This window comes from Phascolarctos cinereus, unplaced genomic scaffold, assembly GCF_003287225.1.
Source record: "Phascolarctos cinereus isolate Bilbo 61053 unplaced genomic scaffold, phaCin_HiC Scaffold_5;HRSCAF=322, whole genome shotgun sequence".
Lineage (NCBI taxonomy): Eukaryota > Metazoa > Chordata > Mammalia > Diprotodontia > Phascolarctidae > Phascolarctos > Phascolarctos cinereus.
Genome location: NW_027555958.1, coordinates 152,701,461 through 152,724,333, shown reverse-complemented (window position 1 = coordinate 152,724,333; position 22,873 = coordinate 152,701,461). Strand labels below are relative to the sequence as shown.

Here is a 22,873-nt window from a genome sequence, read left to right as displayed (position 1 = left end):
AAATACTGAATATTTTTATTACTTACAGACTTCAATGAAAAATAATAGATTGCTAACTATATTGAACAATATTCTAAGGCCACCTATAAAAAGAAGCTGTAAATAGTCTTCATAATAAAATATCTCTATAATATTTTAGTAATAAATAAGGCTTACTGATATTTTATGAATAAATGGGATTTGGCCAATGAAAAATCATGATGCTACATCATTTTGTAATACAACTTCTTTTCCACATCTATAGACCTTAGAAATCTGTTTGTGAATTTTTGCATATTTGTTTAAAATCACAAAATTATTTACTAATAAATATCATTTCCATGCATATTTATTAATTAACATGTTTGGCTTTAAATCAGAAAACATTAGATTGAAAATTGAACTTCAGAGGATTGAAAGTATTTGAAATATGGTCTGGAAAGTGGTATAATAGTACTAATGTTGTATGTTGAAGTTCTCACTGTCTAGTTCCAACAGGTGATACATTACAGAAATGATTTCCCAGCATACTGGATTTTTGCCAAAATAGAGCTATCCTTATCCCCTCTCTTTGGAGTCAAGTTCCTCCGGCACTGAACCCAAGCCTACCTGAGCCAGAACCCTTTTGTGAGAACCACTCCCTTTCCTTCTTAGGTGATATATTTTTAAGCTATATATCTTAAAGCCACACCAAGACTTTTGGAACATTATGTATGTTTGTGTGTGTGTGTGTGTGTGTGTGCATCAAATATGGATGTTTGTATATAAATACATATATGTGTGTATATATACAATATCCATATATATGTATGTAACAATATGCATATATATCTGTGTATATATGTATAAATGCTTTTGTGTTATCTGTCCAACATATCCCTGTATTTATCTTTATACATGTATGTACATGTATATATATATATATGTGTGTGTATATATATATATACATATATAAACATATATGTATGTATACAGACATATGTTGGACCCAGAATAAACCTGCCATGGTAGCATGGACTAGAAGATGAAATTTAATGTGGATACATATAATGTCTTGAACTTAGACTTTTAAAAATCGACTTTGTAAGTATGAGGTGTGGAATGAGCATGGCTAGACAATTCATCTGGGAAAAGATCTCAGAATTTTAGCAGACTGCATTAATATGAGGCAGAAGTATAATATGGCAACCCAAAAAGGCTAATGCAATATTAGGCTGCATTAAAGCGGGGAGCTGGGGGTTGGTGGTGTGATAATCTTGCTACACTTTACTTTGGACAAAGGATGGCTGAGATGTTGTGTCCAGTTCTGGGTGCCACATTTTGGGAATGATTTTGATAAACTAAAGAGCATCCAGTATGGTAGAGGACTATCCTTCATCATGCCATATAACGATCTGTTGAAGGAAGTAGGGATGTTTAACCTAGAAAACAGAATATTTGTGGTGGGAGGGTAGGAAGGAAAGACATGATGGGTGTCTTCAGATATGTGAAAGTCTGTCCTGTGGAAGTGGAATTGGACTTCTTTTGCTTGTCTCCAAATGGCAGAACCAGGAGTGCTAAGTAGAAGTGGAAATGCAGTCAGTTTTTAGCTCACTATAAAGAAAATCTTCTGAGACCTATCCAGAAATGGAATCAGCTACTGATAGAGATAATGAGGTCTCTTTCTCTAGGGAGGTCTTCAGCCAATTCAACCATTTGATGAGTATGATATGATGGGAATTCTCTGAGGTGTAAGTTCGAACAGATGACCGACAAGGTCCGTTCAGACTCTGAGATTCTATAATTCACGTTCTGTGAATTCTCAGAAAATGCGTACGCACCACCCCACTGAAACCTGTAATTGATTCTGGTTCTTGGTTCTTAATATTTATCCCATGTTCTTCAGTGTTTTAAAATCTAGTTGTTCTTATCCCTTTTTTTGGATTGTCAACTTCAGTGTTACTCCATGGGAGTATTATTGCTGCTACCAGATTCAAAAATCAAAATTATCCTCCTTGTTTTTAGGAATGACTTTTTGAAGAATGACTAAGAGCATTACCAAAAATTACCGTCTCTTTGTTATTGAGAAAGCCTTTACGTTTGTGGAGTTTTAAAATCTGGGGTAAAAATCTACCCCCGAGCATGGTAGTCATCTTAAAGGAGAAATTATTTATCTAGCGTAATTATCTTAAAGGTGAAATTAGGTTAGCTTTAGTTTAGGCTTCATATTTTAGTTCCCTGGATGCGAGTGAGAGAATTCTGTGATGGGAACTATCAGTAGGGCATCAAGAATTGAGTTTAATTGCATTTTACACCTAGAGAAGACTGAAATGTGTGTAAAAAGTAAACATATTGTAAGGTCATTCTGTATAAGTCTGCATATAGGTTGGAAGCAAACTTCAGTTTTCACTTGTGAGGTCCTTTATGCAAGACACTCTTTCCTTTGCAGATCAACTGTATCGAGTGCATTAGTTTATCAGCCCCTTTTAAAAAAGAAAGTGAGAGCGAAAGAGGCCACAGCATTATCACATTTATATGTTTGGGATCTTTAAACCATATGGTGGTTTCTAATTAGAATACAAAAGAGTCTGTGATGAGACAGATTTTAGACTAGCTCCAATGACAGCAGATGAACTGAAAGTTTCCTTAAATTTTCTTTTCTTTTTTTTTTCTTAAATTTTCAAGGAGGACATTTTGAGAGAGAATGTGCGGTCTGTAATTGTCCTTTTCCTACACCCCTGAAAGAGGTCTGATAAAGTTATTGATGTGCAGATCAGGTTGGTGTTTGGAAGCTAGTAATTTAATTCTGGAAATGTTTGATCAGCGCAGTCAGTCAGCTTGACTTGAATTTTTTTTTTCAAACAGCTTCAATATTTAATTTCACATGTACCCTCTCGGTAGAGATTTCAAAGGATACTTCTCTAGATGCTTGACTGCCTTGTCTGTTTGCTCTTGTTTTGCATGTAACAGAGAGCCTGAAGCCTTTTTTCTCATTGTGTACACATAGTATTAATGGATTTACTCTGCCTGTATCTCCTCATTACTGGAAACAGCCAGAAGCACAGAAGTCTTTCAGTGTATGCAAATAAGGCAGAATCATCTACCTGAGAGTTAATATTCTCTGCTTTTAAGTGTATTCGAAATCTAATGTTTGTATTTAGAGCATAACATCCTGTTCTCCTTTTTTATGGGCAAAAAGCTAAGCGGGCTCAGGCAGCTGTTTGATGTTGGCTTCAAGTGTTATTAATTTCATATTCTATTATTCTTTTCACTGTAGCACAAGTGAAGCTGATGTGGAGGCTGTCATGGATAAGTTGTTTGATGAGCTGGCTCAAAAACAAAATGATTGTACGTAAGTTAATTTCTCTTGAAAGAGAATACATTTAGAACACAATGCCCAATCTCCACTGACCAATTAATAAGTTCCATTGCTGTATATGGGTTGATGCCACACTCAAGTGGCAGTCATTGTATCAGCATTTTGTCTAATTTATGTGTTGAATCATGTGCTATTATTCATCAAGCTATGCATTTCCTATCTGTAAGAGATGAATTTTATAGTAATTATCCAGACAAGATTGAGTCTTTGTTCATGTTCCCATAGTAACTAGACCAAGGATTCTAAAAGTGCAAGGCAGAGAGCTGAGGCTGAATAAAGCTTGTGGAACCATTGCAGACTGCACATTTGAAGAGCTGTGTGACAAAGTGAGTACCCAGTCAAATCTAGACTCATTGGCCTTTTCACATTTTAAAAATACTTGATATTTTCCTTTTAACCTGTATCACATTTGAAAACACTGTGAGCAAAGTCTGAGTTAACTTTAAAAGTCTGTACAAAGTCAGAGGGCTCCCTGCTTTGGACCCACATCACTACAAAAAATTCATACTTGGAGTGCTTCAAAGCACACTTTGAAATGTAGAAATGCATATCAAATGATCCGAAGGAACAAAAAGGCCTTTTTGGTTTTCGTATTCTCTTCAAAAGTCAGATCAAAACAAGGTTTTGCATCAAATTTTGAGGTAAGATTAGTATTTGAGAGCATGAATAAGAATTGTCACTGACCATTCAGGAGAACCAGACCATGCAAACTTCTTCATTAAGCATTTTCATTGTCTTTCTGTCATTCCCTATGATAGCAGACCTCTTCAGACTTGAGATCCCAAGAAAGTCACTTTCACTGAATTGTGACAGATCACTTGGTTAATAATAATAATAATAATAACAGCGACATAAATAATCCTAGCTGACATTTATCTAGTGCTTACTAGGTGCTGGGCACTGTGCTAAGCACTTTACCGTTGTTATCTCATTTAATCCTCACAACCTGGGAGGTAGGTGCTATTTTTATACCCCTTTTATAGAGGAGGAAATTGAGGCAGGCAGAGATTAAGTCACTTGTCCAGGGTCACAGTGAGTAAGGGTCTGAGGCTGGATCTGAACTAGATCTTCCTGACTCCAGGCCCATTTGCTCTATCCTCTGCACCACATATCTGCATTAGTTAACTAAGGCCTCCAATGTAATTTCCTCGTGGGCAAGGGCTCTCTCTTTTACTTTGTAAACTACTCCATATACACGGTAGAGGTTCGGTGGCCTTATTTGTTTAAAGTTGAGAGTTACGTACTTAAAATTGTGCATAGCCTTAAATAGATTTGAACCAACAGCACCAGGCCAACGGGTCTCAGAAGCTAACTGTTGGGTAACCACAAAGGAGCTGTTCTTCCATAGAAGGAGAGAAGCCTTAGTTCACACCTGTTACTTGTTTTATAAAGAATTTCTTTAACCTTCACTGATTTATTCTCTTTTATTTTATGTAAATGAGGTGACTTTTGAGCCATACAGCACAACCTACTCCACAGTAGATTGCTGTTATAGAACCGGGAGCCAAGTCAACAAAAACAATCCACTGCCATGAACTTGAAGACCCAAAGCCTCCAATTTCCCGTGTTGTAATTGCAGAATGCAGAAAGTATCAAGCTCTTCATGGCCCTCAGACAAGATGGTTATATAGTTTTGCATTTCCATTAATCATGTGTGTCATTCTGGCTCTTGAGACCTCTCCTTGAGAAATCACACTGAGTCCTTGAATAGTCTTATGCTCCTGGGGAAAACTACCAGAGCCTTTGTTTAGCTATTGACTGATGGCTTCATTCATGAAATAAACTATAAACAAGTCAGCTTACATCCAGAAGATGAAGCTCCTTCTGCTACCAGAAAAAAAGAAAACCAGTGGGGAGAGTGAAAGCTGATAGAATCTCTCTGTAATAAGGTAGAGATAGTCTCATTAGGCAGGTAGTGATTCTTGTCTAAGAGAATACGTGATTCATTAGTCCAGTGATGAGCAGTGATTTCCTTTTTATAAGATATTTTATTTATGTAATTGAGGCCCAAGAACTTGAGTTAGTCATTATTCCCTAATCAACTAAAGAAATATTCTGGACCTAGGCATAGAATAACCTCCCCCAAGAGCATTATTGGTCACAATTTTAAATGAGTAGGATTTGAAGTTCTCCATCAAATTCAATTACTCCCTCCCCCTTTTTTTTCTTAGGGGGAGGAGGGGAATGAGAATAAATGCATTGGATTACTACCACATTATCTTTGTTCCTCCTTTGTAGCTTAGCTTATTCTAAAACCTCATACTTTTCTAATCTCGAAACTAAATAATTAAATCTTTAAAATTAAAAATTTTGATTTGTATTTGTAACTAAATGGTATTCAGATTTTGCTACTTGATTTGGCCTAGAAACCTAGATATTCTTCAGATCTATGTTTTTACAAAGTATATAGTTTTGCCAATATCAGAATACATGTAAATTTTTATTTTCCAATTCATCATGGACCAACCAGAATTTTGTGGTAATAGTTATAAGACATATAAGGCTCACATTGACTTTCTGGTCATATCCTTTGACTATTCATCCAAGTTTAAAAATCAGGAACTTATAAAAATCAAGCAATTTATATACTTTTGCTCTGGAAACTGGGTATAGGAGGGGATCTGGTTATGATCTCCTTTTTGAAATTAGCTGCTCCTGGAATAGTTTGGAGTAAGTATGGATGACAGAATATTAGAAACTACTGACTTTCCAGTTTTTCAGATGTTAAAAAAAAATCCTTTTTAGTTAATTTTTTTCCCCTAGGAAATAGACTAATAATAGATACATATTTTTATGTCCCTAAAGTTTAACAATTACATAAAAGCAAACTTCAGTGTCACAAAAAGTCATTTAAACCTCTTGCTCCACTAGTATGTAAAATACAAGCAGTCACAATTTTATTTAACTTATACTTAGCTTCTAATGCAAAGAAATCAAAATATAGACATTGGAATCAATAAAAATTCAAATGAATGGGTAAAAATTATAATTAAAAGAAGAAGAAGGAGATTTAGGATCCAGAATTTAGTTAAACCCTGTTAGGATATGGTTTCTTAATTTTCTTTTCTTAGTGATCAACAGCTGAGGAAAATATTCCTCTTAAACTACTTGAATCTCTAGCTCTTGTCTCTGAAGATACATTAAGATCCAACAGATGAAGGCGTTGCAGTAGCTGAACAGAGTGGTTGCTGAATATGTAAAAAGAGAGCAAGTCTTTACTTTAGAAAGCCAAAAGCCTACCATTAATAAACAGTTAAAGAAAATGAATGAACATTCACACCCACAAGGTGATTCCACCATTCCTATGAATCCTGTGGGTGTTCAACATATAGGGTTTAAAGAGTAGAGAACCTGCAGCCTCAAGGTCACTTGTGGCCCTCTAGGTCCTAAAGTGCGGCCCTTTGATTGAATCCTAACTTCAGAGAACACGTGCTCTTAATAAAAGGATTGTTCTGTAAAACTTGGACTCAGTCAAAAAGCTGCACCCAAGGACCTAGAAGGCCACATGTGGCCTCAGGGCCACAGGTTCCCCTCCCTGGTATAGACTTTAAAGGACGAAGGTCAGGAGATAGTCAGGGCAATGCCCTCTGATCATCAGTTTTTCTCCTTGGCCATGGGTTCATCTGTCAAATCTAAATGTCACCTGAAGTATAGGAATAGAAGATACAAGTGCCTTCGAGAGGTTGTTTTTGATGGTTACTTGCCTGCTTGCTCGTTTGTTTCTGCTTTGGCCTGAGTGAGTGAGTGGTGGGGGAGAAAACTGACTTCTTTGGGTGAGCTGTCATTAGTTCTGCTTCTTTGCCATTTAGAAGCGTGAGTGGAAGCTAACGAAAAACATAGTAGGTCAGTACTTTTTTAGCCTATCTTCTAGGATGTGTCATGTCTACTGTATCACTGAGAGAATGAGGTGTTGAAGTGTGCGGGATCCTCAGGTGGAATGCTTAAGGGTACTCCCACAGGGATGTAATTACACATGGAATTGCCCTATTGTACCATGTAAAAGGTTGCACTAGGCCACCATGGCTGTGGGGAAACAGCTCGGGCAATTGTTGCCATCAGCTTCTGGCACTTCTACTAGAACTCCAGTAGCCAGTGTGTTTGGGGGCATCATGGAAGAAAGGGGGCTGGGGCATCATAGGTCAGACTGGCTTGTAAGGATGGTGATGAACAAAGTGTGTAACATGTAGGCCAGTGATTCTTAGATTTCAGGAGGCCTGTAAACTTGGATGGGGGAAAAAGTTGTGTCTGTATTTTCACTAACCTCTAACTGTAACTTAATATTTCCTCCAATTATTTAAAAAACATCATTCCAGGAAGGGGTCCATAGGCTTCACCACAGTGTCAGAGGGATCCATGACCCAAAAAAAGGTTAAGAATTCCTGATTTAGGCAGAAAGGCCAGAGAGGAATTGTTAGCAATAAACTTAGGGTATTAAGACTTTGTAGTTTTTCAACACTTATGTCTTTGTTCTGATAATATTGGGGTGTCCACAGGTGATTATGAACTTCTGCCAGTTTGGGGACCTGAAAGATAAATAAAACAATAGTCTAGATCCTCTAGGGCTACCTGTCTATTTGCACCAGCTAGGGTAACTTCTATTTCCCTCTCTATAGAGGAGAGGTACCCAGTGGCAAACACCCAGAATATAATGTAGTAAACCAATACTGTTGCCCTACCATGGTCCTTAGCCCCTGTGGCTCACCAGCTTATGGTCTGATAGTTTTCCATCCTGCTTTAATACAAAGACAATAGTTTTCTGATCAAGTCAGTTATCTATTCCAATGAGAAGTTGTTTTTTGAGCTACAAATGCAAAACATATAGCCTCAGGAATAGACCCCTTTCAAGCTGCTGAGGAAGAAGATGAAAGAATCTGTAGTGCAGTATTCAAAGCCAAGGATTTTGGTGAAAATTTTGAGCACATTCAAAAAAAGAGTTTCATGGTATCCCTTGGTGATCTTACCATATAGACTATACATATCCCTACTTCACCTCCCTCCCCAAGTGGTCCAAGCTTGGCTTTTGGCTCCTGGATGCATTGAGTATAGTGTTGCCCTGCCAGGCCCCTTACTTGTCCTCCTTCAGAGCTTTTCCCTGTTGGAGGCAATATGGGTTCTTTCTAAGCATGCCTACAGCATGTACTTCAATTTCTGCCCCTGAATATTGTCACAGTTGTCCGTCCCTGGTGGTAGGATAGAAAGAGCTGGGAGAGAGTCTAGATTCTGGTCCCCAGCTCTATCACTAGTGCTGTGATTTGGGTCAAGCCACTTAATTATGAGCCTTGGTCACCTAAATTATAAGATAAAGGGATTGGGTTAGATAACTATTAGGGTTCCTTCTAATTCTGAAAATCCATCGTTCTATATAAATAGTTTAACCAGTGTTTGGAGTGACTACTGTTGAACCAGTAGCCCCCAAAATTGCCCAGGAGTCAGGGAAATTGAATTAATAAATAAAGAAGAGCAGACTGGGCAACTTTCAGAGCTGGCACATGAAAGAAGCCAGACATTAAGGGAATTGGACATGGAATTGGCCTATTGCACCCTATAAAATTGTAATCTTCTTTGAAGTATACTGATCCCCTGTATACCCCAGAGTACATAACATCTCTTAGGGAAATGACTGTGAGCAGGAGAGACCATTGCTCCTTCCTCTGTTAACTCACCTTTTCCTACTTCTCCCTGACCTTTCCTGTACCCCAACTTCTTTCATTCTCTATCCTAACTTCCTTTAACTGCTTTCCCTGGTTCCAATAGGAAGAAGCAGAATCGGGCTCCATACATAAGTGTACTCAAAATCAATAATCTAAGAAATGTAACTAATGTCAAATGAGTAGTGACATGGTGACAAGGTTAAGCAGGCCTTTATCATCTAATCACATAATCCCTTGGCTTTTAAAATAGTCTAAAATGCTTAATTAATCCTGCTCAAGTGTTAGTTTTACTGTGGCCAGCCAAAGCTAAATTAAATTCAATAACATTTATCAAGCACTAGCTATGTGTAGAGCCCCGACTGGACCATGCTGGAGGTGCAGCTGGAAGTGCTGGAAAAAATGACAAGTTTAGATAAATGGGCCCTGTCTCCATGGTACTCAGCTGTAACACAAATAGAGATGACTGTATTGCCCAAGAATACATGATGAGTGTCTTCAGAAGGGAGAGGTAAACTACTGAGGTTCAAGGGGGAAAGGTCATCACTGACCAAGGGGATCAAGGAATACTTCATGGAGCAGGTAGTATTTGAATGGAGTGCTGAGGATTAAGTTTCTCTCTTGATGGGAACATTTATGTTCCTCCATCAGGGATATTATAAATGGAAAACTGACATTGGGAGTTGGAATTAGGTGACTTCTGAGGTCCCTTCCTACTCTGTGATGTTACCTCCTTAGGCTGATTTAAGCATATCTCTGACTAAGTTGTTCACTGCTATGCAGAACATGAACAGGAATCCCAAACAATTTGAAATCAGTGAGGTCCAGTGTCTCTCTGAGGCCCTCAGGAAGCCTTGTTGAGTTACAACTGCTTATACAATTCTGTCCTAGACCTTTCTTCCCCTCTCTAGTATTCACTTAAGGCACCTAGCTGTAGTGCCTTACCCACAGTATGAGCACTTAGTAAATACTTATTAAATTGAATGGAATAGAACTTTGTGTCACAGAAAGGCTTATTGGTTGTTTAAGGTAGCATAATATAGTTAAGTGAATGAGCTTTTATTTAAGGCTCTGGACCTAAATATTTTAATTTGAATGAAAGGGTTGTCCTAGATGATTTTAAGACCCCTTCTGACTCCAGAAACCCTTCTCTGTGTCTTACAGGATAGCAGTGACTTGTTCACCAAAGTTTCATTGTGTGTCCTTCACTTTTACAAATTTAGGGACTAATTTTAACCAATCTACTCTAACTAAGATGATCAGGCCCTGAATAATTAACTCATGTTAACCAGACCCATAGGACTGCTTAGCAAACCAGAATGCCAATCTGTTCATTTACTGTGGATGATATACATGGCTCAAGACCCAGTTTTGGTCATCTTCTGAGGACACCCCCTTCCTAGTGGAGAAGTCTACTCAGGAGACCAAATTACAGTAATCAGGCATTTGCTTGGAGGGCACAGAATCACATTAAACGGAGTTGAATGCTCTTCTTCATGTTTCCATTAAGCTTGATGAATTGCCTTTTTCCATTCTACGGATAATTATGCCTAAAGAAGCAGTATTAGTCATTGAGATGCAGGGAACTCTTCCCTGGACAGGGCACCAAGCACATTGACTAATACAACTCTTGATTCTTTTTCTAGACCGCGTATGGACCCTCATCCTTCTGTTATAACATTAACCTTGATGATTTGGCGTTCAACTAAGCTGGACCATAGATTTCCTAAGATTTCCTAAGATCTCAGTCATGGCTTCCAAGAGTCTCTAGCTCTAGCATATGATAAAGTCTCTTGTTTTACCCTTATGAACATGGGAGAGAGATATGGGTTAGATAGTAAATGATCAGACTCAAAAAATAATTACTAATGGCTCCATTTCAGCTTGGAGGAAGTCTCTAAGAGCAGTACCTTCAGAGAGCTGTGCTATTATGACATGTTTTCACTGACTTGAATAAAAGTACAGATTACATGCTTACCAGATTTGTAGATGACAGAGACAGATTATGTGACCATTATATGACCAAGTCAGGAACCAGAAGGATCTTGACAGGCTAGAATATTGGCTGGATCTAGGAAGATAAAACTTAAATAGTGATACTGCAAAGTATTAGAGTTGAGTTTTAAAAAATCGATTTCACAAGTGTGAGATAGGGGCTGTAGCTTGCTAAACAACTGTTCATGTGAAAAAGATCTGGGGATTTTGTGGCCTGCAAGCTCAGTCTGAATCAACAGTGTAATTAATATTCTACCTAACACCTAACTTAATACCTTGTATATAGTAGGCACTTAATAAAGATGTATTACATTTAAAAGAGTAAATTACAGCTTTGTTTTCATCAGTTGCATTCTAGTTAGACCTCAGGAAATTCTTTGAATCACCCCTAAGACTGAGGGACTTTTCATCAATTGTATCTGGTCTCTTTGATTGATTGAATTTAAGAGATTGGTTACATCAGGATTTACAAGCCATATCCTGGGGTGTGTCATTGCTTCAGATGATAAGGATGAAAAGCTCTTAAGCTTTTAAGAATTCTGAAGATGTGATGAGTGAGTTGACCTTATCTGAATTTTCTTAGTTGAGAAATATGACCTGCTGAAAACTGCTCTTACAGCTGCTAACTGTACTCATAAATGACTTTACAAAAGCAGTTTGTCATTTTGTCTTCAAAGTAATGAAAAATGTCAGCCACGTTTATTTGTAAAAGGTCTGAGTATCAGGTGACAAAAGTGCTAACCATTGATTATTATGTGGTTACTTTCCTTAACTTGATGGCATTCCAAGAATAATAATAGCTAATATTTATATAGTGCTTATTATGTGGAAGGTATGGGGCTAAGCACTTTGCAATTATTATTTCATTTAATCCTCACAGCAACCCTGAGAGGTAGGTGCTATTATTATAATACCCTTTTTATAGATGAGGAAATTCAGGCAAAAGAATAAGTGACTTGCACAGTTTCATGCAACTAGTAAGTGTCAGAGGCAGATTTGAACTCAGGCCTTCCTGATTCTAGTTCCAGTGCTCCATACACTGTGCCATCCCGCTGAATGGGAATCCATCAGCCACGTTTCCAAGGCGTCAGCTCAGTATCCAATCTTATATTCAATGGTATGAACATCAAATTTATAACTTTTTAAATCTCTGTGACACGGACAAGTATTAAAAAATATTTCCCGTCAGGGAATTTAAAGTGAAACTCTTTGATTGGGGCTACTTCTGTGCTCAGCACATTATTGATATTTACAGGGAATATCAGTTTAATGGAAAAATCAATAAACTGAGAATCAAGAGAGCTGGGTTCTAGTCTTGGTGCTGCCATCACTTAATGTATAACTTTAGACAGGTCATTTAATTTACGTAGGCCTCAGTTTACTAATCTATAAAATAAAAGAACTATAAACTCTAAGGTTCTTTCTAGTTCTAAAATTGTTTGATTCTACGTATATATGTATGTGTATGTGTATATATACACATACATACACACACCTATATCTATCTACCTATCTATATGTATATATTATATGTATATATATAATTCTGTGTTTAGGGGTCTGGATCTATGATTTAATCAGTGTGTGAAACTCCAGATGCAGAAATTTATGTCACCAATTCAGATCAGCAGCTGGTATAACTTAAGTCTTAGAGAATTGTCTGAATACTGCAGAGTGGATAAGTGACTTGCCCGTGGTCAGTCACATAGCTAACATGTGTCAGAAACAAGATTTGAACCCAAACCTTCCTGATTCCATAGCCACTCCAACATGCTGCTTTAAGAGATTAAAGGTTTTATATGTGTTGCACATATACATACATAATACATACACACACATACACACATATATACATACATAATACACACACACACACATATATGCACACATAGAAATATTGGATTGGTGGACAGGAGTTTCCACATCTGGAGTTCCTCACACTGATGAAATCATAGGTCAGAATTCACAAACACAATTACACTTATACGGGCACACCAGACACACGGTATCTATTGAGAGTGACAGAGAAGGAGAAAAGGGAGAGAAGTATTGGTCTCTGTTATTTGGCTAAGTAGTCATGCCTATTAGTATATGAATGGCCTGAAGTCCCCTATGTGCCTATAATAATGAATGAGGACTCTAATTTCTAGCTCCCAGACACCGAAGGCAGCCTAAGAATCTTTTCAATCCTACAGTTTTCTAATAGAGAAATCAGTTTACAGTCACCGATTCACGGATGCTTCTGTGGGGTCCCTTAACATGTGCTGATCTCTGGGGAAGCTAAGGCTATTACTGTTTCTTATGGATCATATCCACCTAATCAACAAGAAGTTTTATGAAGACAGGAATAATGGTGTTTCATATAAAGTGTTTTTCTCTCCTCCCCTCCCCCTCCCTGTGCCAAACATAATTCTTTTTACTAGTGGGCACTTAGTAAATGTGTACTGAATTGAATTAAATTGAAATTGAAAGAGGGAACATGTTGGGATTGTCAAGAACACCAGGTAGGCTGGCTTAGAGAGGATCAGTTATCAAGCATTTATTAAGGGTCTAATGTGTGCTAGGCAGTGGGGACACAGATACCGTGAATGTACAAGACAGTAATGAAATGTGAAAGAGGATTTGCACAGAGCATTACACAGGGCACTTCCTAACTTGTCAAGAAACTACCATATGTCTATTTTACAACCGTTTCCTCATGTTCCTTTACAACCGTTTCCTCATGGTGACCAGATGACTTCTAAGAAATTCCCTTTAAAAGATGGCTGAAGGGGCAGCTAGGTGGTGTAGTGGATAAAGCTCTGGCCTTGGAGTCAGGAGGACCTGAGTTCAAATCCAGCCTCAGACACTTGACACTGACTAGCTGTGTGACCTTGGGCAAGTCACTTAACCCTGATTGCGAAAGAAAGAAAGAAAGAAAGAAAGAAAGAAAGAAAGAAAGAAAGAAAGAAAGAAAGAAAGAAAGAAAGAAAGAAAGAAAGAAAGAAAGAAAGAAAGGAAAGGAAGAAAGAAGAAAGAAAGAAAGAAGAAAGAAAGAAAGAAAGAAAGAAAGAAAGAAGAAAGAAAGAAAGAAAAGATGGCTCAGATTAGAAACTTGAAGACTGCAATCAACTGGAATTGGGTAGTAGTTTCCCTGATGGAATAAAGGTTGAATCTTAAGAGAGAGTTCACATTAAACACTGTAGAAATACCTGAGTGACTCAGACGCTTTGTGCTTCTTTCATGTTTCACAGGACATGAGGGGTCCTAGGCCTGTCAGCAAGTCATGTTATAAAGTAACACTTTCTTGTGAGTTGGGGAAGGACATGTGCAGAGTAAAGACCAGGAGAGGCTTCTGCTGCCAAAGCTGGGCAAAGCATGTTAGATTATTGAGGCCTAACAGTTTCTATGTAACCCAGACCCTTGCAGCCTCTAGCAGGCTTTTATAATGTGTGTGGCACATAATTATTATAAAACTTCAACCACAACTTTTTAAATGTCTCCAGCCCCTTAGTTTAGTGAATAAAGAAACCTGGAAGTGAGTCTCACATGCTAATAAATCTAAAGCTGAAAGGGCCTGAGCTATGGTCCTACTTCATGCACTGGCTGCCTTTTGGACATCAGCTAGATGCCCCATAGGCTTCTCAAACTCATCACGTCCAAAACAGACCTCATCATCTTTCCCCTAAAACTCACTTCTTCCACACTTACCAATTTCTGTTGAAGGTAGCACCATTTTTTCATTCTCCCAAGTTTGTAACTGAACTGTCAACCTTTCTGTCTCATTGTCATTCACCCCACATATGCAGTCAGTTGTCAAATTGTGCCATTTCTGTTTCCACGTCTCTAGTATCTGACTTCTCTCTGTTTACACCAACACATCCTAGTTTAGGCACTTATGATCTGTCACCTAGACTATCTAATCCATCCTCCAGATAGCCAAAACAATTCAGTGAAGTTCTGACCATTTCACTTTCCCACTCATTAAACTACAGTAGCTCCCAGTTGCCTCTAGGATAACATGTCAGCCTCTCTGTTTGACATTTAAAGCCCTTCACAATATGACCCTAACGTATCTTTCCAGGCTCCTACATAGAATAGCACACACTACTCTTCTTTCTGTGCTCCACAGTCCAGCCAAGCTGGCCTTCTCTCTCTTCGTCACACATAGCATTATCTCTCAGCTCTGAGCCTTTCCATATTCTTCATGGAATCCCTCTCTGCTTCCAGGATGCAGCTCAAGCACATGCAACCTTTCCTAATTCTTTCCTAACTGCCCTATATTTATTCCATTTATATATATTCTGTCACATTATTTCTACATATTGCCTCTCCCAGTAGAACGTAAGCTTCTTGATAGTTAGTAATTGTCTTATTCTTTCCATATCCCCACTGCCTAACACAGTGCCTGGCATTTAAATAGTAGACACCTAAATACTTGTTACGTGATTGATTACTTAGACTCAGTCTTGCCTTAGGAAAGGAAGACCAAATTTTCTGACTTCAAATTTAGTCATACACTCAGTCAGTAGGCATTTAAGTTTTTGGGGGTTTGTTTTTGTTTTTGTTTTTTTTGGTGAGGCAATTGGGGTTAAGTGAGCTGCCCAGGGTCACATAGTTAGTAAGTGTTAAGTGTCTGAGGTAGGATTTGAACTCAAGTCCTCCTGACTCCAAGACTGGAGCTCTGTGCACTGGAGCCACCTAGCTGCCTCCATTTAAGTTTTTACTATGTGTCAGGTATTGAGATAAGTGCTAGGGTCCAAAAAAAGACAAAAACATAGTCCTTGCCCCCAAGGAGCCCACCTTCTAATGGGGGAGGCAACATGCAAATGACCATGGATGGCACGTCAACAATAAGGGAAACTAAGATAAGACTACTGCTGAAGTCTGGAAGGAAGCCAAGATGTAGAGACAAGGAGGGAGATCAATCTAGATGTAGGGACAGCCAGTGTGACAAGGCATGGAATGCCATGTGGAAGGCAATGATGCTGGTTCACTGAAGACGTGAAGGAAGGATTAAAGTATAAGACTACTGGAAAGATAGGACAAGGCTAGGTTGTGAAGGGCTTTAGAATCTAAAGAGACGATTTTATATTTGACCTTGGAGGGTATAGGGAGGACCCCCACCAGAGTTTATTGAGGGACCAGGGAGAAAGGTGATGTAATCAGACCCACACTTCAGGAAAATCATTCCTGAGTGGAGGATAGACTAGAGTGGAGAGAGGCTTGAGGTGGGGAGACCCACCTGCAAGTTAGGTAAATAGCACTGCCTCAACTAACATCCCATCTCACAGACAGGAAATGTTAAAGTTCATAACACATGAGAAAATACGATAGGGATAACAACTAGACCTGTGATTTGCTCCTGCTACCAATTCAGGTTCAACACCTACTCTGAAATATATAGTCTTAGAGAGTTGCCAAGTACACTGAGAGATTAAGTAACTTGCCTGGGGTTAACACACAACCTGTATATGTCAAAGACAGAACTTGAATCCGGGTCTTCCTAACTTTGAAGACAGTTTGGAAAATATTGGTCAAATTATCCTTCTTTTGAGAAGCGAAGAAAACTCCTTTTCCCATCACTATCAGAATATTTGGCCAAAAATATTTTAGAAATAGCAAAAAGGAAATGCCTTCTTGCCTCTTTTTCATTGAGCCATGATTGGTTAAAAAAATAAAAAATCAAATTAAAAAATACTGGACTGATGACCTTTTATTTTTTCAGTGAGGCAGTTGGGGTTAAGTGACTTGCCCAGAGTCACACAGCTAAGAAGTATTATGTGTCTGAGGCTGGACTTGAACTCAGGTCCTCCTGACTCCAGGGCCAGTGCTCTGTCCACTGTGCCACCTAGCTGCCCCTGACTTATGACCTTCTGTAGTGTTCAGTTGGAGGTTTTCAGAACTTTCAAATAGCCATGGTCTTTACTCAGCCTCATATCATCTGCTTCTCATGATGTAAAATTTGCCTTCCTTCAAAATCCTATGCATCTACCTGCCCTCATAATAAAGGCTCTATTACTTCTCATCACCATAACAACTCATATACAGATAGGGCTGTACAATTTATAAAGCATCAGCCATGCAAAAAGGAGGATGGCAAACCCCCATTTTACTGATTAGAAAACAGGTTCAGAAAAATTAGATGGCTTGCCCATGATCACATAGTCAGTTGGAGACTTGAAATGAGTTCTTTCTGATTGGAACTCCAGCCCCTTTCTCACCATTCCAGTCTTGGTTTTTGTTTTTTTTGGGGTTTTTTTGTTATCCATTTAGAATAAAGAGGTTTTTTTTAAAGCTAGACAAAGACTTTATCGATCAAACATATATTCCTCAGTTCCAAATCCCACGTCCTCCTGCATTCATGAAAAAGATTTCCAATCCCAAACACCAAACAAGCCATTTAAAAATCTCCTTTGGTAGTCTGGTGGGGCCTATGGACACCTTCTGACAATGATATTTTTAGATGAATTTTTCAAAATAGTATTACAAAAGCAACCAATTATATTGAAATGTAGTTATCAAAAAAAAAATTCACAGATTCCAAATTAAGAACCCTCTGCCTTAGGCAAGCTCACTGACCTCAGAATAAATACTTGAAACTGATAGTTTGCTCATTCCTATGTTTCATTCCCTGTTTCCTATGAAATTCGAAACTGAAATATCTCTCTCTCTGTCTGATATTCCAACAATGCTGTGAACTCATTGATATGAGTATTCTCTTCACCAGTACAGATCATAACCCATCTCTTCCCATCTTGTGTACTCTTCAGTGATGTCCTGCCATAAATTCACCAAAGGAGTCCATCCAGAATACTACAGACCTTGATGTTCTCTTCATGTTGCATGGATACCAAAAGAGCTCATGTGCTGTAGTCCTTTGTTCTCACTATATAACTGGCCTATCAGTTTTTCCTGTCAAATGTTTCATTGATTACATCCTTTACAACAGTGCCGTCAAACTCAAATAGAAACAGATTCCTGCAGGCTTCATATTGACTTCGAAAATCACAAATGAACATTATGTTGTAATATATTTTTATTTATTTTTATTAAACCTTTCACAATGATATTTTAATCTGGTGCAATGCACTGGGATTTTGTGGGCTGCAAGTTTGGCACCTCTGCTCACACAAGTTCTCCTGCATACTTTCTCTTTAGCAGTAGGTTTCATTGCACCTAAGTCTACTATATGCTTCTCCATTGACCTTTGGGTAGTCTTCAATTTCAGTTCTTCAGAGATGATAGTATTCTATACCTGTTATCCATATAGCATCTCTAGAGATGATATAACAAAATGAACCGAAAGAAGAAAATTGGAAGTAGTTTTGTTATAGGTCTTGTTTACTAGGTTGTAGGCCCTGTTCACTAGAGGACTCGTGATTTATTCTATAGTTGTACTTTTAAAATTTCAGTATATAAATTTGTATCTAATTCAGAATATCTCAGAGCCTTTTTTTGGAGCCTAGGGAAATTGGGGAGAAATGATACTGGTATGGTATAATAATAGAAAACCCATTGCACTTGGAGTCTAGAGACCTGAATTCATGACCTTTACTACCTACATGACCTTGGGTGAGCCCCCTTACCTTTATGAGCTTCAGTTCATTATCTATAGTAAGCAAATAATAATACTCTTGCTACCTCTTCACAGGATTATAAGAAAAAATAATTTATGAATTTTAAAATTTCATGGAAATAAGATTTAAGATTATTATTATATTTCCTTATTGAGTGGACTCCACAAATTCCTGCAACGTTGGGGGGGGGGGTTAGGAGAAAGGAGGAAGCCCTGCATATATTATAGTGCATCTAGAAGTTAAAATAATAAACATTAAATAAAAAGAAATTATTTATAATTTTGAAGAAGTGGCTTCAAACACTTTCCTCTTTATTTGATACAATTAAATTTCATACCTCAACTCTGATTGCTTAAATATAATATTTAACTTTGACAAAATCTTATTTCACAAGGTATGTATAAGATCCGATCTAAGATTTAATACCTAGAATGCGACTTTGTTCCATTTCTATAAACTTTGATTTCTTCTGCCTCAAAAGCCTTATACTTCAGCCGTAGCTCTCTTCTCATCTACAGGTAGCAAATAGCACCCTCTGCTGATCTTATTTTCAAGAAAGCTAATAAATGCAGTTTATAATAGCTAAACAAGTATTTTATTATTCAGACATTTATTTTAGGAACTGGACAGAACAAAGTGATGACTTATCAGTTTGTGTCTGCTGTCAGTATACATGCCATCTTCCCATACCAAAAAATGACTATAAGCAAAGATAGAAAAAAAAAAGCATAACCAGTTTCAGTACGAGTATTTGTCATACATTATAATTTATATTAATGAACTAAAGAGAGATTATAACATCATTTTAGAAATATGAGTTCTACTTTTAAGCTTAGATTTGTTTGGAGATGCAGGGGAAAAAAACCTTTCCTTTGGAAAATACTGAGGTTTTTTTTTATTATTATTTGCAAACTGAATCAAATACACATCGGTGATAATGATGGTGATGATGATGATTCCTCTAAGAAGTTAAAGTATAATAAAAATGGGAGGTGGGACATTGGTATTTACCTTTTTTAGTTTTCCCTAGTTTATGAAATTCTTAATAATGGCTTTAGGTCAGTACCTAGTTGATATCAAAATAGCTCTTTTGTAGAGAAATAAGAAAAAGTTACACATTCTAGCACTTTTGGGAAAGGATTGTGTGTGTGTGTGTGTATGATGTATGTATGCATGTATGTATGTGTATATATAAACAGTTAAGAGGCTAGCTAAATCAGTAATTTTTTTTAACTTACAAAATCCTGAAAGAAAAAAGCAAAATATGTATTGAGCATTTTGATGAAAATTCCTTTTCACATTTTGGGTTCTCAGATCTTTATTGTTTTCTTTTTTCTTCTGAATCCATCCTTGAGTTTAAACTTTGTGAGGACATGGACATGTCTTCATTTATTTGTCTTTGTCTGTCTATTCAGGTACTTTAACTTGGATATGTTTTTAAAAACACAGATTGAAGGTAGAAACTAGGATTGGAAAGGGAGCATAAATATAAAGGAAGCATAAATATAAATATAAAATATAAATATAAAGCATAAATATAAAAATATGTCCTGGTCCCTTAAAAATAAGTGTTGGGCATTCTGAAGTACAAAATGGACTGAGCCTGTCAGGGAGAACAAAGGATAATGGAAAGAGATTTTTAGGGAAAAGAAGGAATAGTAATCCTACTCAGATGGGGAAAGTGATCCTATCCTATCCACCAGAAAGAAGAAAGAGCTCAACTCTTTATTTTGCTTCTACTTTCTCTGCCAAGAAGAATGACTTTTGAGCTGGAGAGAACAGAAGATCAATGACCAATGTGGAATTGATACCCAATAACAAGGGAGAGGACCAAGCTGTCCTTGAGGAGTTCAGATCACATCCCTAGGGACCAAAAGGACTGACAGGTACTGATCCATCACCAGTGATCTTTGAAAGCTCACGGAAAGTGAAGATGCTGCTGCTCTGCTGGAGAAGTGCAAGTGTTGTCCTGCTTTTCACAAAAGGGAAGAGAAGAGAGTCTGCAAACTAGAGCCCAGAGAGTTGGACTGCAATTCCTTGGCAAAATTCTAGAACATATTATTACAAGAATAGTTAGTGAACATCTGGAAAAGGAAGCAGCAATCACAAGGAGCCAGAATGACTTTGTAAAGACTAGATCATGCCAAAAAAACTTCATTTCCTTTTTATATAGGTTATTAGATGCTGTAGAGATAGCTTTCCTAGATTTGAGCAAAGGATCTGACATCTCCCATGCTGTTTTGTAGCGAAGATGGAGAGACGGGCTAGACAAAAATACCTTTGGATTTAAATCTGGTTGAATGGCCAAAAATGGCCATTAATGGTTCAGTGTTGGTTTGGAAGGAGTTATCTAGTGGAGAGCTTCAGGAATCTGTTCTTGGCCCTGCTCTTCACTTTTTAATCAGCAACTTGGCTATTGGCAGAGCTGACATGCCGATCAGTCTGTAAGTGGCACAAAGGTAGTAGAGATTAGATGACAGAATTAAGATCTGAATAGTGGCCGAATAAAATGAAATCGAGTAGAGATGAACTTGCATAGGTTTAAAAATCAACTTCACAAATGGGGAGGCTTGGCTAGATTGCAGTTCATCTGAAAAAAAAAAAAGATCTGGGGTGTTTAGTGGGCTGCAAGCTCAAGGGTCAGTCAACAGTGTGGGATTTTATTTTGTTTTGTTTTTGTTAGATCTGTGATCTCATGGGTGTATAGAACTCTCATGGTGGAAACCCCCATTATCAATGCAGATTGATACCCTAAATTAGAGAGTTGCCTGGGGCACAGAGAGGTTGTGTCTTGCCCAAAGTCACACAGCTGCCCTTTTTTTTCCAAGGAAGGACTTAAACCTAGATCTTCCTGATTCCAAGGCCAACTCTCTATCTGTTATATTACACTGCCTTTCCCAACAGTGTGATCGCCAAGCCAAAGAGCTATCCTGATCTTAACAGTAATATGAGAGGAAAAGTGCCCAGGACTGACCTCTGCTTAAGTCTCATATCAAGTACTTTTCTAGTTGCCACAGTTCAGGAAGAAAGTTGACAAGCTGGAGTGCATCAAGAAGTGAGTGGCAAGGATGGTAAGGAACCTTGAGATCATGCCATATGAGAATCAGCTGAAGGAACTGGGAATGTTTAACCTGGAAAAGAGAATACTTAACTAGGGATATAATCTGGAAATGTGTCCACAGTGTCTGGTACATAATAAAGAATTAATGAATGCTTATTGAGTGGAATTGAAAGTATTTGAAGACTGTCACATGAAAGAGATTAGACTTGTTCTACCCCGCCCCCCATAGGACAGAGCTAGGTGTAGTGGATGGAAGGTGGGAAGAGGCAGATTTGGTTTTGATGTAGGGGAAAAAAGTTTTTCATGACTAGAATTCTCATATGAACTACCTGGCCTCACACATAGGGTGGATAGCCGCTCATTGGGTTCATTGTAAAAGAGGGGTTCTTGTTCAGGGACCAGGAACAAGTTGGACTAGAGAGCCTCTGTGGTTCTTCCTCGTATGGTGCCATGCACGGCACCTGTTCAGGAATGTGTAATGATGATGGGGACAAATGTTGTCTTTCAACATATGACTCCACTGTTGCTTCTGTGGTCTCTCATTTTTCTTGAACTTGGTCTTTTTGAGTTACCAGCTTTCACAAGATTTACTACCAGTGATTCTTTTGAGTTGAACTAGAAATGTTATTGGAAATGAGCCTCCCTCAGTGCCTTGCACATAACAGGCAGTGGGTGTGATTTTACTTAGATTTGGTGAGGTTTCCATTTTAAGGATATAATCTTTCGAGAGAAGATTATCAAATCAAAGGACAGACTATTAAGCAAAATATTTCCTTAGGCTGTGGTGCTGTGGCTGTGTCAAGTTATTGGGTTGAATGAGAATGTATTGAGATTACTGTTATCACAGAAATATTTTTAAAATTTGTAATAAAAGCAAAATGCAGTAAATGGGGATCTACCCCTAGAGTGGAAAACGCAAGCAGGAGCCAAAGACATCATCGTGACATAGGGAGCCTATAAATTAGAGCCAGGGAACTAAAGATTGGGAAAAGTGGTCCTGTTTGTCTGCAGTCTGTCATCTTTGTTTGACCAGTGAGTGGAGAGCTAGTACAGAGCAAAAAGGGAAGGCAGGATCGGAAAAAGAGATGGGTTTAGTCAAGGATATGATAGCTTCACAAGTACTCGGGGGGGGGGGGGTAGGCCAGGCCAGAGCATCCACGTCATAGCAGTGATTTCACCACTGACGATGAAGCTTGCCAAGTAAGATCATTCTAGAAGAATTTGTTTCATGTATGCCATCTAGAAGAAAAAAAAAAATAGGGCAAAGAGAAAG

General features: G+C 38.1%; 1 protein-coding gene across 3 annotated transcripts in view; it reads left to right on the top strand.

Moving 5' to 3' along the window:
- The window catches only part of AFG1L (AFG1 like ATPase), a 185,786-nt gene that overhangs the window by 142,362 nt on the left and 20,551 nt on the right, over nt 1-22,873 (top strand). For 2 of the 3 annotated variants that reach the window (XM_078155206.1, XM_021008150.2), the window contains exons 9-10: nt 3,236-3,306; nt 3,563-3,663. The exons of the other annotated variant lie outside the window; for it this stretch is intronic. In XM_078155206.1, coding sequence (XP_078011332.1) covers nt 3,236-3,306; nt 3,563-3,663 — 172 coding nt within the window. The remainder of the gene's footprint in view (nt 1-3,235; nt 3,307-3,562; nt 3,664-22,873) is intronic. 3 annotated transcript variants of the gene reach the window in all.